This window comes from Scomber scombrus, unplaced genomic scaffold (genome assembly GCF_963691925.1).
Source record: "Scomber scombrus unplaced genomic scaffold, fScoSco1.1 SCAFFOLD_247, whole genome shotgun sequence".
NCBI classification, from domain to species: domain Eukaryota; kingdom Metazoa; phylum Chordata; class Actinopteri; order Scombriformes; family Scombridae; genus Scomber; species Scomber scombrus.
The window spans coordinates 15,001-29,794 of record NW_026910659.1 but is presented as its reverse complement, the minus strand read 5'-3'; the positions used below and the strand labels follow the sequence as shown (position 1 = coordinate 29,794).

General features: G+C 41.2%; 4 protein-coding genes across 4 annotated transcripts in view; 1 reads left to right on the top strand and 3 right to left on the bottom strand.

Annotated features, from left to right (window-relative positions):
* Positions 1–14,794, top strand: part of dipk1c (divergent protein kinase domain 1C) — a 45,299-nt gene that overhangs the window by 19,542 nt on the left and 10,963 nt on the right.
* Positions 170–6,071, bottom strand: LOC133977173 (tripartite motif-containing protein 16-like). Its single transcript, XM_062415303.1, has 2 exons — positions 4,794–6,071; positions 170–550 (listed from the first exon to the last, which is right to left on the bottom strand). The coding sequence occupies exons 1-2, from the start codon at positions 6,069–6,071 to the stop codon at positions 170–172; spliced, it is 1,659 nt and encodes a 552-aa protein (XP_062271287.1).
* Positions 7,999–9,651, bottom strand: LOC133977172 (tripartite motif-containing protein 16-like). Its single transcript, XM_062415302.1, has one exon. The coding sequence runs from the start codon at positions 9,649–9,651 to the stop codon at positions 7,999–8,001; it is 1,653 nt and encodes a 550-aa protein (XP_062271286.1).
* Positions 10,839–14,794, bottom strand: part of LOC133977171 (tripartite motif-containing protein 16-like) — a 4,601-nt gene continuing 645 nt past the window's right edge. Inside the window, exons 1-2 of the mRNA XM_062415300.1 lie at positions 14,162–14,794; positions 10,839–11,336 (exon numbers count right to left, since the gene is read on the bottom strand). The exon at positions 14,162–14,794 is cut by the window's right edge and continues 645 nt beyond it. Coding sequence (XP_062271284.1) covers positions 10,953–11,336; positions 14,162–14,794 — 1,017 coding nt within the window. The 3' untranslated portion in view covers positions 10,839–10,952. The remainder of the gene's footprint in view (positions 11,337–14,161) is intronic.

The window sequence follows — 14,794 nt, the reverse complement described above, 5'->3', positions numbered from 1 at the left end:
GAGAAAAACACACAGGAAAAAGTCACATTTAAAGAAACTGAACATATCAATGAAACATAAAGTAAACAAAGTGTTGAATATCTCTATTAGCATGTCAGCTGATCTCTGAGCAGCTCAGAAACATGAAGAATTACAATATCTGACACATGAAGTCTGAAATGACTTCTGTCTATTTCATTTCACACAACTCAGCTGTGTCTCCAACCCAAAGTCCAGCATAGAGAGGCTGAGTGAATATGGTCTGGACTCTGTGGAGGAGAGTCATGGTTTCAGAGACGCTGTAGAAGGACAGAATACCTGCTCTGTGATCCAGGTACACTCCGACTCTGGAGGAACGAGGACCTGAGACGGGAGTATCAATGTTGTTGAAGTAAAATACATAACTGTTAGTGTCACAATCTAAAGACCAAGATTTGTCATTACATCCAAATAGAGATTCATCTCCTGCTCTGCTGATATTCTTGTATGCGACTGCTACATGAACTCCCCATCCTCCTCTCCACTCCACCTCCCAGTAACAACGTCCAGTCAGACTCTCTCTACTCAGGACCTGATAACAAGAAGTGAATCTGTCTGTGTGACTAGAATAAGACTGTTGTTGTTCTGTCCATTCTACTTTTCTGTTCCCATCAGATAATAACAGCTCTGTGTTTACTGTGTTTGGATCCAGAGTGATTTCACGTGAATATTTTAAGAACTCAGCTCTGCTCTTAGGCTCTGGTTCTGGTTCTGGCAGTAAAACGTCCACTTCAGTCACTCTCAGTGAGATGTTTGTCCATTTGTCCCTCAGGATGTCCTGTAGTTTATCTCTGAGCTCTGACACAGCTGCTGTCACATCCTCAAAGTATCTCAGAGGACGGATATTGATGCTGGATGAGTCTGTAGGTTCACTGAGTTGTGACACTGAGGGGTAGTTGTGTAGAAACTGGTTGTGATCCTCTGTGTGTGAGAGCTGCTTCAGTTCAGCGTCTTTCCTCTTCAGCTCAGTGATCTCCTGCTGCAGCTTCTCCTGAAGCTCTTTGACTCCACTCACTTCAGTTTCCTGCTGGGATCTGATCTGCTGCTTCACATCAGAGCTTCTTTTCTGGAGGAGACGGATCAGCTGAGTGAAGATCTTCTCACTGTCCTCCACTGCTTTATCAGCAGAGAGACTGACGGCCTCCACCTCCTGTTGAAGCAGCTTCACATCTTTCTCTCTGTGCTGGATTCTCTGCTGGATGTTTAGTCGACTCACCTCGAGCTCTCTCTGCCTCTCAGTCCTTTCTGCTGCAGCTGGGACTGTGTCGTGGCCTTTATGTTCATCCATAGTGCACAGATAACAGATACTCTTCTTATCTGTACGGCAGAATATCTTCATCACCTCATCATGACGAGAGCAGATGTTCTCCTGGAGCTTCTCCGAGGGCTCCACCAGCTTGTGTTTCTTTAATGGAGGTGCATCATAATGAGGCTGGAGGTGATTCTTACAGTAAGAGGCAGGACAGCTCAGACAGGACTTGAAGGCTTTCAGCTTCCTCCCAGTGCAGACATCACAGGCCACATCTTCAGGTCCAGCATAGCAGTGATCAGCAGGAGCAGCTTGGAGTCCAGTCTTCTTCAGCTGCTCCACTAAAGCTGCAAACATGGTCTTTTTTCTTCAGGACAGGCCTCTGTGTGAAGGCCTCTCTGCACTGAGGGCAGCTGTAGATCCTCCTCTGATCCTCTCCATCCCAGAATCCCTTAATACAGCTCATACAGTAGCTGTGTCCACAGGAAGTAGTCACCGGATCCTTCAGTAGATCCAGACAGATCACACAAGAGAAGGATTCTCGGTCCAGCTGATCTTTCTGCGCCATTTCAGCTCTCAGAGGCAACGACTGTCTGAGCTTCACTTCCTGATAAATGAAACAGGTTTGAACTTTGTTCTGATCATGTGATTCTGCTGAATGCAGCCTGACAGCTCTGTACTGCGTCACATGTTGGTTACACCCATCTACAACCTGTAGAAAGAGAACAAAGACATATGATCCCAATATGAAAGAATGTGTGTGTATTATGAGTGATGTAGTATGCAGTATTATAGTAATAGTACTGCAGTATTATGAGTGATGTAGTATGCAGTATTACAGTAAAAGTACTGCAGTATTATGAGTCATGTAATATGCAGTATTACAGTAAAAGTACTGCAGTATTATGAGTGATGTAGTATGCAGTATTACAGTAAAAGTACTGCAGTATTATGAGTGATGTAGTATGCAGTATTACAGTAAAAGTACTGCAGTATTACAGTAAAAGTACTGCAGTATTATGAGCGATGTAGTATGCAGTATTACAGTAAAAGTACTGCAGTATTACAGTAAAAGTACTGCAGTATTATAGTGATGTAGTATGCAGTATTACAGTAAAAGTACTGCAGTATTATGAGTGATGTAGTATGCAGTATTACAGTAAAAGTACTGCAGTATTATGAGCGATGTAGTATGCAGTATTACAGTAATAGTACTGCAGTATTATGAGTGATGTAGTATGCAGTATTACAGTAAAAGTACTGCAGTATTATGAGTCATGTAATATGCAGTATTACAGTTAAAGTACTGCAGTATTATGAGCGATGTAGTATGCAGTATTACAGTAAAAGTACTGCAGTATTATGAGTGATGTAGTATGCAGTATTACGGTAAAAGTACTGCAGTATTATGAGCGATGTAGTATGCAGTATTACAGTAAAAGTACTGCAGTATTATGAGCGATGTAGTATGCAGTATTACAGTAAAAGTACTGTAGTATTATGAGTGATGTAGTATGCAGTATTACAGTAAAAGTACTGCAGTATTATGAGTGATGTAGTATGCAGTATTACAGTAAAAGTACTGCAGTATTATGAGCGATGTAGTATGCAGTATTACAGTAAAAGTACTGTAGTATTATAGTGATGTAGTATGCAGTATTACAGTTAAGTACTGCAGTATTATAGTGATGTAGTATGCAGTATTACAGTTAAGTACTGCAGTATTATAGTGATGTAGTATGCAGTATTACAGTAAAAGTACTGCAGTATTATAGTGATGTAGTATGCAGTATTACAGTTAAGTACTGCAGTATTATAGTGATGTAGTATGTAGTATTACAGTAAAAGTACTGCAGTATTATGAGTGATGTAGTATGCAGTATTACAGTAAAAGTACTGCAGTATTATGAGTGATGTAGTATGCAGTATTACAGTAAAAGTACTGCAGTATTATGAGCGATGTAGTATGTAGTATTACAGTAAAAGTACTGCAGTATTATGAGTGATGTAGTATGCGGTATTACAGTAAAAGTACTGCAGTATTATGAGCGATGTAGTATGCATTATTACAGTAAAAGTACTGCAGTATTATGAGTGATGTAGTATGCAGTATTACAGTAAAAGTACTGCAGTATTACAGTAAAAGTACTGCAGTATTACAGTAAAAGTACTGCAGTATTATGAGTGATGTAGTATGCAGTATTACAGTAAAAGTACTGCAGTATTACGGTAAAAGTACTGCAGTATTATGAGTGATGTAGTATGCAGTATTACAGTAAAAGTACTGCAGTATTATGGTAAAAGTACTGCAGTATTACAGTAAAAGTACTGCAGTATTATGAGCGATGTAGTATGCAGTATTACAGTAAAGTACTGCAGTATTATGAGTGATGTAGTATGCAGTATTACAGTAAAAGTACTGCAGTATTATGAGTGATGTAGTATGCAGTATTACAGTAAAAGTACTGCAGTATTATGAGTGATGTAGTATGCAGTATTACAGTAAAAGTACTGCAGTATTATGAGTGATGTAGTATGCAGTATTACAGTAAAAGTACTGCAGTATTATGAGTGATGTAGTATGCAGTATTACAGTAAAGTACTGCAGTATTATGAGTGATGTAGTATGCAGTATTACAGTAAAAGAAGAAAACACTTTGATCACTGTTGATAAAAATGATCTTTATTGATTATTGAAGCTTCAGATCCACACAGTCAGTTAGTTTAACCCAGAATGTCAGCTATGTACAAGAACATCATTAATGATTATTATCATGATCATTACAGTTTGATTGAACATTTCTTTATGAATTTACAAAGTGATGAGAACAAAATATCTGTGATGAAGGAAGTTCTGCTGTTTTCTCTGTTTCAGAAACAACAGACACAAATACATCAATACAAACATGAAACTAACATTTAGAACAAAGAGAAGTTAAAAACATGGTGATGAGCAGTGAGAGCCTCCATGGAGAAAAACACACAGGAAAAAGTCACATTTAAAGAAACTGATAATATCAATGAAACATAAAGTAAACAAAGTGTTGAATATCTCTATTAGCATGTCAGCTGATCTCTGAGCAGCTCAGAAACATGGAGACAAAAACATGAAGAATTACAACATCTGACACATGAAGTCTGAAATGACTTCTGTCTATTTCAGTTTACACAACTCAGCTGTGGCTCCAACCCAAAGTCCAGCATAGAGAGGCTGAGTGAATGTGGTCTGGACTCTGTGGAGGAGAGTCATGGTTTCAGAGACGCTGTAGAAGGACAGAATACCTGCTCTGTGATCCAGGTACACTCCGACTCTGGAGGAATCAGAACCTGAGACGGGAGTTGAGATGTTGTTGAAGTAAAATCCAAATAAAGGGTCTAAAGACCAAGATTTGTCATTACGTCCAAATCGAGATTCATCTCCTGCTCTGCTGATATTCTTGTATGCGACTGCTACATAAACTCCCCATACTCCTCTCCATTCCACCTCCCAGTAACAACGTCCAGTCAGACTCTCTCTACTCAGGACCTGAGGATGATCAGTGAATCTGTCTGTGTCACTAGAATAAGACTGTTGTTGTTCTGTATATGTTGCTTTTCTGTTCCCATCAGATAATAACAGCTGTTTGTTTACTGTGTTTGGATCCAGAGTGATTTCACGTGAATATTTTAAGAACCCAGCTCTGGTCTTGGGTTCTGGTTGTGGCAGTAAAACGTCCACTTCAGTCACTGTCAGTGAGATGTTTGTCCATTTGTCCCTCAGGATGTCCTGTAGTTTATCTCTGAGCTGTGACACAGCTGCTGTCACATCCTCAAAGTATCTCAGAGGACGGATATTGATGCTGGATGAGTCTGTAGGTTCACTGAGTTGTGACACTGAGGGGTAGTTGTGTAGAAACTGGTTGTGATCCTCTGTGTGTGAGAGCTGCTTCAGTTCAGCATCTTTCCTCTTCAGCTCAGTGATCTCCTGCTGCAGCTTCTCCTGAAGCTCATTGACTCGACTCACTTCAGTTTGCTGCTGGGATCTGATCTGCTGCTTCACATCAGAGCTTCTTTTCTGGAGGAGACGGATCAGCCGAGTGAAGATCTTCTCACTGTCCTCCACTGCTTTACCAGCAGAGAGACTGACGGCCTCCACCTCCTGTTGAAGCAGCTTCACATCTTTCTCTCTGTGCTGGATTCTCTGCTGGATGTTTAGTCGACTCACCTCGAGCTCTCTCTGCCTCTCAGTCCTTTCTGCTGCAGCTGGGACTGTGTCGTGGCCTTTATGTTCATCCATAGTGCACAGATAACAGATACACTTCTTATCTGTACGGCAGAATATCTTCATCACCTCATCATGACGAGAGCAGATGTTCTCCTGGAGCTTCTCTGAGGGCTCCACCAGCTTGTGTTTCTTTAATGGAGCTGCATCATAGTGAGACTGGAGGTGATTCTTACAGTAAGAGGCAGGACAGGTCAGACAGGACTTGAAGGCTTTCAGCTTCCTCCCAGTGCAGACATCACAAGCCACATCTTCAGGTCCAGCATAGCAGTGATCAGCAGGAGCAGCTTGGAGTCCAGTCTTCTTCAGCTGCTCCACTAAAGCTGCTAACATGGTGTTTTTCTTCAGGACAGGCCTCGATGTGAAGGCCTCTCTGCACTGAGGGCAGCTGTAGATCCTCCTCTGATCCTCTCCATCCCAGAATCCTTTAATACAGCTCATACAGTAGTTGTGTCCACAGGTAGTAGTTACCGGATCCTTCAGTAGATCCAGACAGATCACACAAGAGAAGGATTCTCGATCCAGCTGATCTCTCTGCGCCATTTCAGCTCTCAGAGGCAACGACTGTCTGAGTTTCACTTTCTATTTGATCATGTGATCCTGCTGAATGCAGCCTGAAAGCTCTGTGCTGCGTCACATGTTGGTTACACCCATCTACAAACTGTAGCTCTGAAGGGAGAGAACAATGAAATCTGATCCCAGAGTGGAGCTTGTTGAGTTTAAAGAACAGAGACGGTTATCAGGACGAGGAGCCGCTCTGTGGATTCAAACTGTGTTTCCTCATTTACAGTAAAGTCTCAGTTAAAAGCTGCTCAACATTTAACTTTACTGCAATGTACAAATACTCCATTACAAGTAAAAGTACTACATGAAAAATCCTCCTACAGTAAAAGTACTGCAGTATTATGAGTGATGTAGTATGCAGTATTACAGTAAAAGTACTGCAGTATTATGAGTGATGTAGTATGCAGTATTACAGTAAAAGTACTGCAGTATTATGAGTGATGTAGTATGCAGTATTACAGTAAAAGTACTGCAGTATTATGAGTGATGTAGTATGCAGTATTACAGTAAAAGTACTGCAGTATTATGAGTGATGTAGAATGCAGTATTACAGTAAAAGTACTGCAGTATTATGAGCGATGTAGTATGCAGTATTACGGTAAAAGTACTGCAGTATTATGAGTGATGTAGTATGCAGTATTATAATAAAAGTACTGCAGTATTATGAGTGATGTAGTATGCAGTATTATAGTAAAAGTACTGCAGTATTATGAGTGATGTAGTATGCAGTATTACAGTAAAAGTACTGCAGTATTATGAGTGATGTAGAATGCAGTATTACAGTAAAAGTACTGCAGTATTATGAGCGATGTAGTATGCAGTATTACGGTAAAAGTACTGCAGTATTATGAGTGATGTAGTATGCAGTATTACGGTAAAAGTACTGCAGTATTATGAGTGATGTAGTATGCAGTATTACAGTAAAAGTACTGCAGTATTATGAGCGATGTAGTATGCAGTATTACGGTAAAAGTACTGCAGTATTATGAGTGATGTAGTATGCAGTATTACAGTAAAAGTACTGCAGTATTATGAGCGATGTAGTATGCAGTATTACAGTAAAAGTACTGCAGTATTATGAGTGATGTAGTATGCAGTATTACAGTAAAAGTACTGCAGTATTATGAGCGATGTAGTATGCAGTATTACAGTAAAAGTACTGCAGTATTATAGTGATGTAGTATGCAGTATTACAGTAAAAGTACTGCAGTATTATGAGCGATGTAGTATGCAGTATTACAGTAAAAGTACTGCAGTATTATGAGTGATGTAGTATGCAGTATTACAGTAAAAGTACTGCAGTATTATAGTGATGTAGTATGCAGTATTACAGTAAAAGAAGAAAACACTTTGATCACTGTTGATAAAAATGATCTTTATTGATTATTGAAGCTTCAGATTGTTCACACATCCAATCAGTAAAGTGTGATCAATGATTTCATGTTCAGATTGACTTCATCCACACAGTCAGTTAGTTTAACCCAGAATGTCAGCTATGTACAAGAACATCATTAATGATTATTATCATGATCATTACAGTTTGATTGAACATTTCTTTATGAATTTACAAAGTGATGAGAACAAAATATCTGTGATGAAGGAAGTTCTGCTGTTTTCTCTGTTTCAGAAACAACAGACACAAATACATCAATACAAACATGAAACTAACATTTAGAACAAAGAGAAGTTAAAAACATGGTGATGAGCAGTGAGAGCCTCCATGGATAAAAACACACGGGAAAAAGTCACATTTAAAGAAACTGAACATATCAATGAAACATAAAGTAAACAAAGTGTTGAATATCACTATTAGCATGTCAGCTGATCTCTGAGCAGCTCAGAAACATGGAGACAAAAACATGAAGAATTACAACATCTGACACATGAAGTCTGAAATGACTTCTGTCTATTTCATTTTACACAACTCAGCTGAGGATCTATAACCAACATAAAGTCCAGCATAGAGAGGCTGAGTGAATGTGGTCTGGACTCTGTGGAGGAGAGTCATGGTTTCAGAGACGCTGTAGAAGGACAGAATACCTGCTCTGTGATCCAGGTACACTCCGACTCTGGAGGAAACAGGACCTGAGACGAGAGTTGAGATGTTGTTGAAGTAAAATACATAGTTAGTGCTTAAAGACCAAGATTTGTCATTACGTCCAAATTGAGATTCTTCTCCTGCTCTGCTGATATTCTTGTATGCGACTGCTACCTCAACTCCTAACCCTCCCCACTCCACCTCCCAATAACAACGTCCAGTCAGACTCTCTCTACTCAGGACCTGAAGATAAGTAGTGAATCTGTCTGTGTGACTAGAATAAGACTGTTTTTGATATGCATATTGTACTTTTCTGTTCCCCTCAGATAATAACATCTGTTTGTTTACTGTGTTTGGATCCAGAGTGATTTCACGTGAATATTTTAAGAACTCAGCTCTGGTCTTGGGCTCTGGTTCTGACAGTAAAACGTCCACTTCAGTCACTGCCAGTGAGATGTTTGTCCATTCCTCCCTCAGGATGTCCTGTAGTTTATCTCTGAGCTCTGACACAGCTGCTGTCACATCCTCAAAGTATCTCAGAGGACGGATATTGATGCTGGATGAGTCTGTAGGTTCACTGAGTTGTGACACTGAGGGGTAGTTGTGTAGAAACTGGTTGTGATCCTCTGTGTGTGAGAGCTGCTTCAGTTCAGCGTCTTTCCTCTTCAGCTCAGTGATCTCCTGCTGCAGCTTCTCCTGAAGCTCTTTGACTCGACTCACTTCAGTTTGCTGCTGGGATCTGATCTGCTGCTTCACATCAGAGCTTCTTTTCTGGAGGAGACGGATCAGCCGAGTGAAGATCTTCTCACTGTCCTCCACTGCTTTATCAGCAGAGAGACTGACGGCCTCCACCTCCTGTTGAAGCAGCTTCACATCTTTCTCTCTGTGCTGGATTCTCTGCTGGATGTTTAGTCGACTCACCTCGAGCTCTCTCTGCCTCTCAGTCCTTTCTGCTGCAGCTGGGACTGTGTCGTGGCCTTTATGTTCATCCATAGTGCACAGATAACAGATACTCTTCTTATCTGTACGGCAGAATATCTTCATCACCTCATCATGACGAGAGCACATGTTCTCCTGGAGCTTCTCCGAGGGCTCCACCAGCTTGTGTTTCTTTAATGGAGGTGCATCATAATGAGGCTGGAGGTGATTCTTACAGTAAGAGGCAGGACAGCTCAGACAGGACTTGAAGGCTTTCAGCTTCCTCCCAGTGCAGACATCACAGGCCACATCTTCAGGTCCAGCATAGCAGTGATCAGCAGGAGCAGCTTGGAGTCCAGTCTTCTTCAGCTGCTCCACTAACGCTGCAAACATGGTGTTTTTCTTCAGGACAGGCCTCTGTGTGAAGGCCTCTCTGCACTGAGGGCAGCTGTAGATCCTCCTCTGATCCTCTCCATCCCAGAATCCTTTAATACAGCTCATACAGTAGCTGTGTCCACAGGAAGTAGTCACCGGATCCTTCAGTAGATCCAGACAGATCGAACAAGAGAAGGATTCTCGGTCCAGCTGATCTTTCTGCGCCATTTCAGCTCTCAGAGGCAACGACTGTCTGAGCTTCACTTCCTGATAAATGAAACAGGTTTGAACTGATCTGATCATGTGATTCTGCTGAATGCAGCCTGACAGCTCTGTACTGCGTCACATGTTGGTTACACCCATCTACAACCTGTAGAAAGAGAACAAAGACATATGATCCCAATATGAAAGAATGTGTGTGTATTATGAGTGATGTAGTATGCAGTATTATAGTAATAGTACTGCAGTATTATGAGTGATGTAGTATGCAGTATTACAGTAAAAGTACTGCAGTATTATGAGTCATGTAATATGCAGTATTACAGTAAAAGTACTGCAGTATTATAGTGATGTAGTATGCAGTATTACAGTAAAAGTACTGCAGTATTATGAGCGATGTAGTATGCAGTATTACAGTAATAGTACTGCAGTATTATGAGTGATGTAGTATGCAGTATTACAGTAAAAGTACTGCAGTATTATGAGTCATGTAATATGCAGTATTACAGTTAAAGTACTGCAGTATTATGAGCGATGTAGTATGCAGTATTACAGTAAAAGTACTGCAGTATTATGAGTGATGTAGTATGCAGTATTACGGTAAAAGTACTGCAGTATTATGAGCGATGTAGTATGCAGTATTACAGTAAAAGTACTGCAGTATTATGAGTGATGTAGTATGCAGTATTACAGTAATAGTACTGCAGTATTATGAGTGATGTAGTATGCAGTATTACAGTAAAAGAAGAAAACACTTTGATCACTGCTGATAAAAATGATCTTTATTGATTATTGAAGCTTCAGATTGTTCACACATCCAATCAGTAAAGTGTGATCAATGATTTCATGTTCAGATTGACTTCATCCACACAGTCAGTTAGTTTAACCCAGAATGTCAGCTATGTACAAGAACATCATTAATGATTATTATCATGACCATTACAGTTTGATTGAACATTTCTTTATGAATTTACAAAGTGATGAGAACAAAATATCTGTGATGAAGGAAGTTCTGCTGTTTTCTCTGTTTCAGAAACAACAGACACAAATACATCAATACAAACATGAAACTAACATTTAGATCAAAGAGAAGTTAAAAACATGGTGATGAGCAGTGAGAGCCTCCATGGAGAAAAACACACAGGAAAAAGTCACATTTAAAGAAACTGAACATATCAATGAAACAAAGTAAACAAAGTGTTGAATATCCCTATTAGCATGTCAGCTGATCTCTGAGCGGCTCAGAAACATGGAGACAAAAACATGAAGAATTACAACATCTGACACATGAAGTCTGAAATGACTTCTGTCTATTTCAGTTTACACAACTCAGCTGTGTCTCCAACCCAAACCCGAAGTCCAGCATAGAGAGGCTGAGTGAATGTGGTCTGGACTCTGTGGAGGAGAGTCATGGTTTCAGAAACGCTGTAGAAGGACAGAATACCTGCTCTGTGATCCAGGTACACTCCGACTCTGGAGGAACCAGGACCTGAGACGGGAGTTTTAATGTTGTTGAAGTAAAATCCATAACTGTTAGTGAGACAATATAAAGACCAAGATTTGTCATTACGTCCAAATTCAGATTCATCTCCTGCTCTGCTGATATTCTTGTATGCGACTGCTACATGAACTACTAACCCTTCCCACTCCACCTCCCAGTAACAACGTCCAGTCAGACTCTCTCTACTCAGGACCTGAGGATGATCAGTGAATCTGTCTGTGTGACTAGAATAAGACTGTTGTTGTGTCCATTCTACTTTTCTGTTCCCCTCAGATAATAACAGCTCTGTGTTTACTGTGTTTGGATCCAGAGTGATTTCACGTGAATATTTTAAGAACTCAGCTCTGGTCTTGGGTTCTGGTTCTGGTTGTGGCAGTAAAACGTCCACTTCAGTCACTGCCAGTGAGATATTTGTCCATTTGTCCCTCAGGATGTCCTGTAGTTTATCTCTGAGCTCTGACACAGCTGCTGTCACATCCTCAAAGTATCTCAGAGGACGGATATTGATGCTGGATGAGTCTGTAGGTTCACTGAGTTGTGACACTGAGGGGTAGTTGTGTAGAAACTGGTTGTGATCCTCTGTGTGTGAGAGCTGCTTCAGTTCAGCGTCTTTCCTCTTCAGCTCAGTGATCTCCTGCTGCAGCTTCTCCTGAAGCTCTTTGACTCGACTCACTTCAGTTTCCTGCTGGGATCTGATCTGCTGCTTCACATCAGAGCTTCTTTTCTGGAGGAGACGGATCAGCTCAGTGAAGATCTTCTCACTGTCCTCCACTGCTTTATCAGCAGAGAGACTGACGGCCTCCACCTCCTGTTGAAGCAGCTTCACATCTTTCTCTCTGTCCTGGATTCTCTGCTGGATGTTTAGTCGACTCACCTCGAGCTCTCTCTGCCTCTCAGTCCTTTCTGCTGCAGCTGGGACTGTGTCGTGGCCTTTATGTTCATCCATAGTGCACAGATAACAGATACTCTTCTTATCTGTACGGCAGAATATCTTCATCACCTCATCATGACGAGAGCAGATGTTCTCCTGGAGCTTCTCCGAGGGCTCCACCAGCTTGTGTTTCTTTAATGGAGCTGCATCATAATGAGGCTGGAGGTGATTCTCACAGTAAGAGGCAGGACAGGTCAGACAGGACTTGAAGGCTTTCAGCTTCCTTCCAGTGCAGACATCACAGGCCACATCTTCAGGTCCAGCATAGCAGTGATCAGCAGGAGCAGCTTGGAGTCCAGTCTTCTTCAGCTGCTCCACTAAAGCTGCTAACATGGTGTTTTTCTTTAGGACAGGCCTCGGTGTGAAGGCCTCTCTGCACTGAGGGCAGCTGTAGATCTTCCTCTGATCCTCTCCATCCCAGAATCCTGTAATACAGCTCATACAGTAGCTGTGTCCACAGGGAATAGCCACCGGATCCTTCAGTAGATCCAGACAGATCACACAAGAGAAGGATTCTCGGTCCAGCTGATCTCTCTGCGCCATTTCAGCTCTCAGAGGCAACGACTGTCTGAGCTTCACTTTCTATTTGATCATGTGATTCTGCTGAATGCAGCCTGACAGCTCTGTGCTGCGTCACATGTTGGTTACACCCATCTACATCCTGTAGCTCTGAAGGGAGAGAACAAGGAACTCTGATCCCAGAGTGGAGCTTGTTGTGTTTAAAGAACAGAGACGGTTATCAGGACGAGGAGCCGCACTGTGGATTCAAACTGTGTTTCCTCATTTACAGTAAAGTCTCAGTTAAAAGCTGCTCAACATTTAACTTTACTGCAATGTACAAATACTCCATTACAAGTAAAAGTACTACATGAAAAATCCTCCTACAGTAAAAGTACTGCAGTATTATGAGTGATGTAGTATGCAGTATTACAGTAAAAGTACTGCAGTATTATGAGTGATGTAGTATGCAGTATTACAGTAAAAGTACTGCAGTATTATGAGCGATGTAGTATGCAGTATTACAGTACAAGTACTGCAGTACTATGAGTGATGTAGTATGCAGTATTATGGTAAAAGTACTGCAGTATTATAGTGATGTAGTATGCAGTATTACAGTAAAAGTACACAAGCTTTGAATGAGAAGAAAACACTTTGATCACTGCTGATAAAAATGATCTTTATTGATTATTGAAGCTTCAGATTGTTCACACATCCAATCAGTAAAGTGTGATCAATGATTTCATGTTCAGATTGACTTCATCCACACAGTCAGTTAGTTTAACCCAGAATGTCAGCTATGTACAAGAACATCATTAATGATTATTATCATGATCATTACAGTTTGATTGAACATTTCTTTATGAATTTACAAAGTGATGAGAACAAAATATCTGTGATGAAGGAAGTTCTGCTGTTTTCTCTGTTTCAGAAACAACAGACACAAATACATCAATACAAACATGAAACTAACATTTAGAACAAAGAGAAGTTAAAAACATGGTGATGAGCAGTGAGAGCCTCCATGGAGAAAAACACACAGGAAAAAGTCACATTTAAAGAAACTGAACATATCAATGAAACAAAGTAAACAAAGTGTTGAATATCACTATTAGCATGTCAGCTGATCTCTGAGCAGCTCAGAAACATGGAGACAAAAACATGAAGAATTACAACATCTGACACATGAAGTCTGAAATGACTTCTGTCTATTTCAGTTTACACAACTCAGCTGTGTCTCCAACCCAAACCCGAAGTCCAGCATAGAGAGGCTGAGTGAATGTGGTCTGGACTCTGTGGAGGAGAGTCATGGTTTCAGAGACGCTGTAGAAGGACAGAATACCTGCTCTGTGATCCAGGTACACTCCGACTCTGTAGGAACGAGGAACTGAGACGAGAGTTGAGATGTTGTTGAAGCAAAATCCATAACTGTTAGTGGAACAATATAAAGACCAAGATTTGTCATTACGTCCAAATAGAGATTCACGTCCTGCTCTGCTGATATTCTTGTATGCGACTGCTACATCAACTGCTCCTCTCCGCTCCACCTCCCAGTAACAACGTCCAGTCAGACTCTCTCTACTCAGGACCTGATACTCATCAGTGAATCTGTCTGTGTGACTAGAATAAGACTGTTGTTGTCTCGTACATTTTACTTTTCTGTTCCCATCAGATAATAACAGCCGTGTGTTTGCTGTGTTTGGATCCAGAGTGATTTCATGTGAATATTTTAAGAACTCAGCTCTGGTCTTGGGTTCTGGTTCTGGCAGTAAAACGTCCTCTTCAGTCACTGTCAGTGAGATGTTTGTCCATTCGTCCCTCAGGATGTCCTGTAGTTTATCTCTGAGCTCTGACACAGCTGCTGTCACATCCTCAAAGTATCTCAGAGGACGGATATCGATGCTGGATGAGTCTGTAGGTTCACTGAGTTGTGACACTGAGGGGTAGTTGTGTAGAAACTGGTTGTGATCCTCTGTGTGTGAGAGCTGCTTCAGTTCAGCGTCTTTCCTCTTCAGCTCAGTGATCTCCTGCTGCAGCTTCTCCTGAAGCTCTTTGACTCGACTCACTTCAGTTTCCTGCTGGGATCTGATCTGCTGCTTCACATCAGAGCTTCTTTTCTGGAGGAGACGGATCAGCTGAGTGAAGATCTTCTCACTGTCCTCCACTGCTTTATCAGCAGAGAGACTGACGGCCTCCACCTCCTGTTGAAGCAGCATCACATC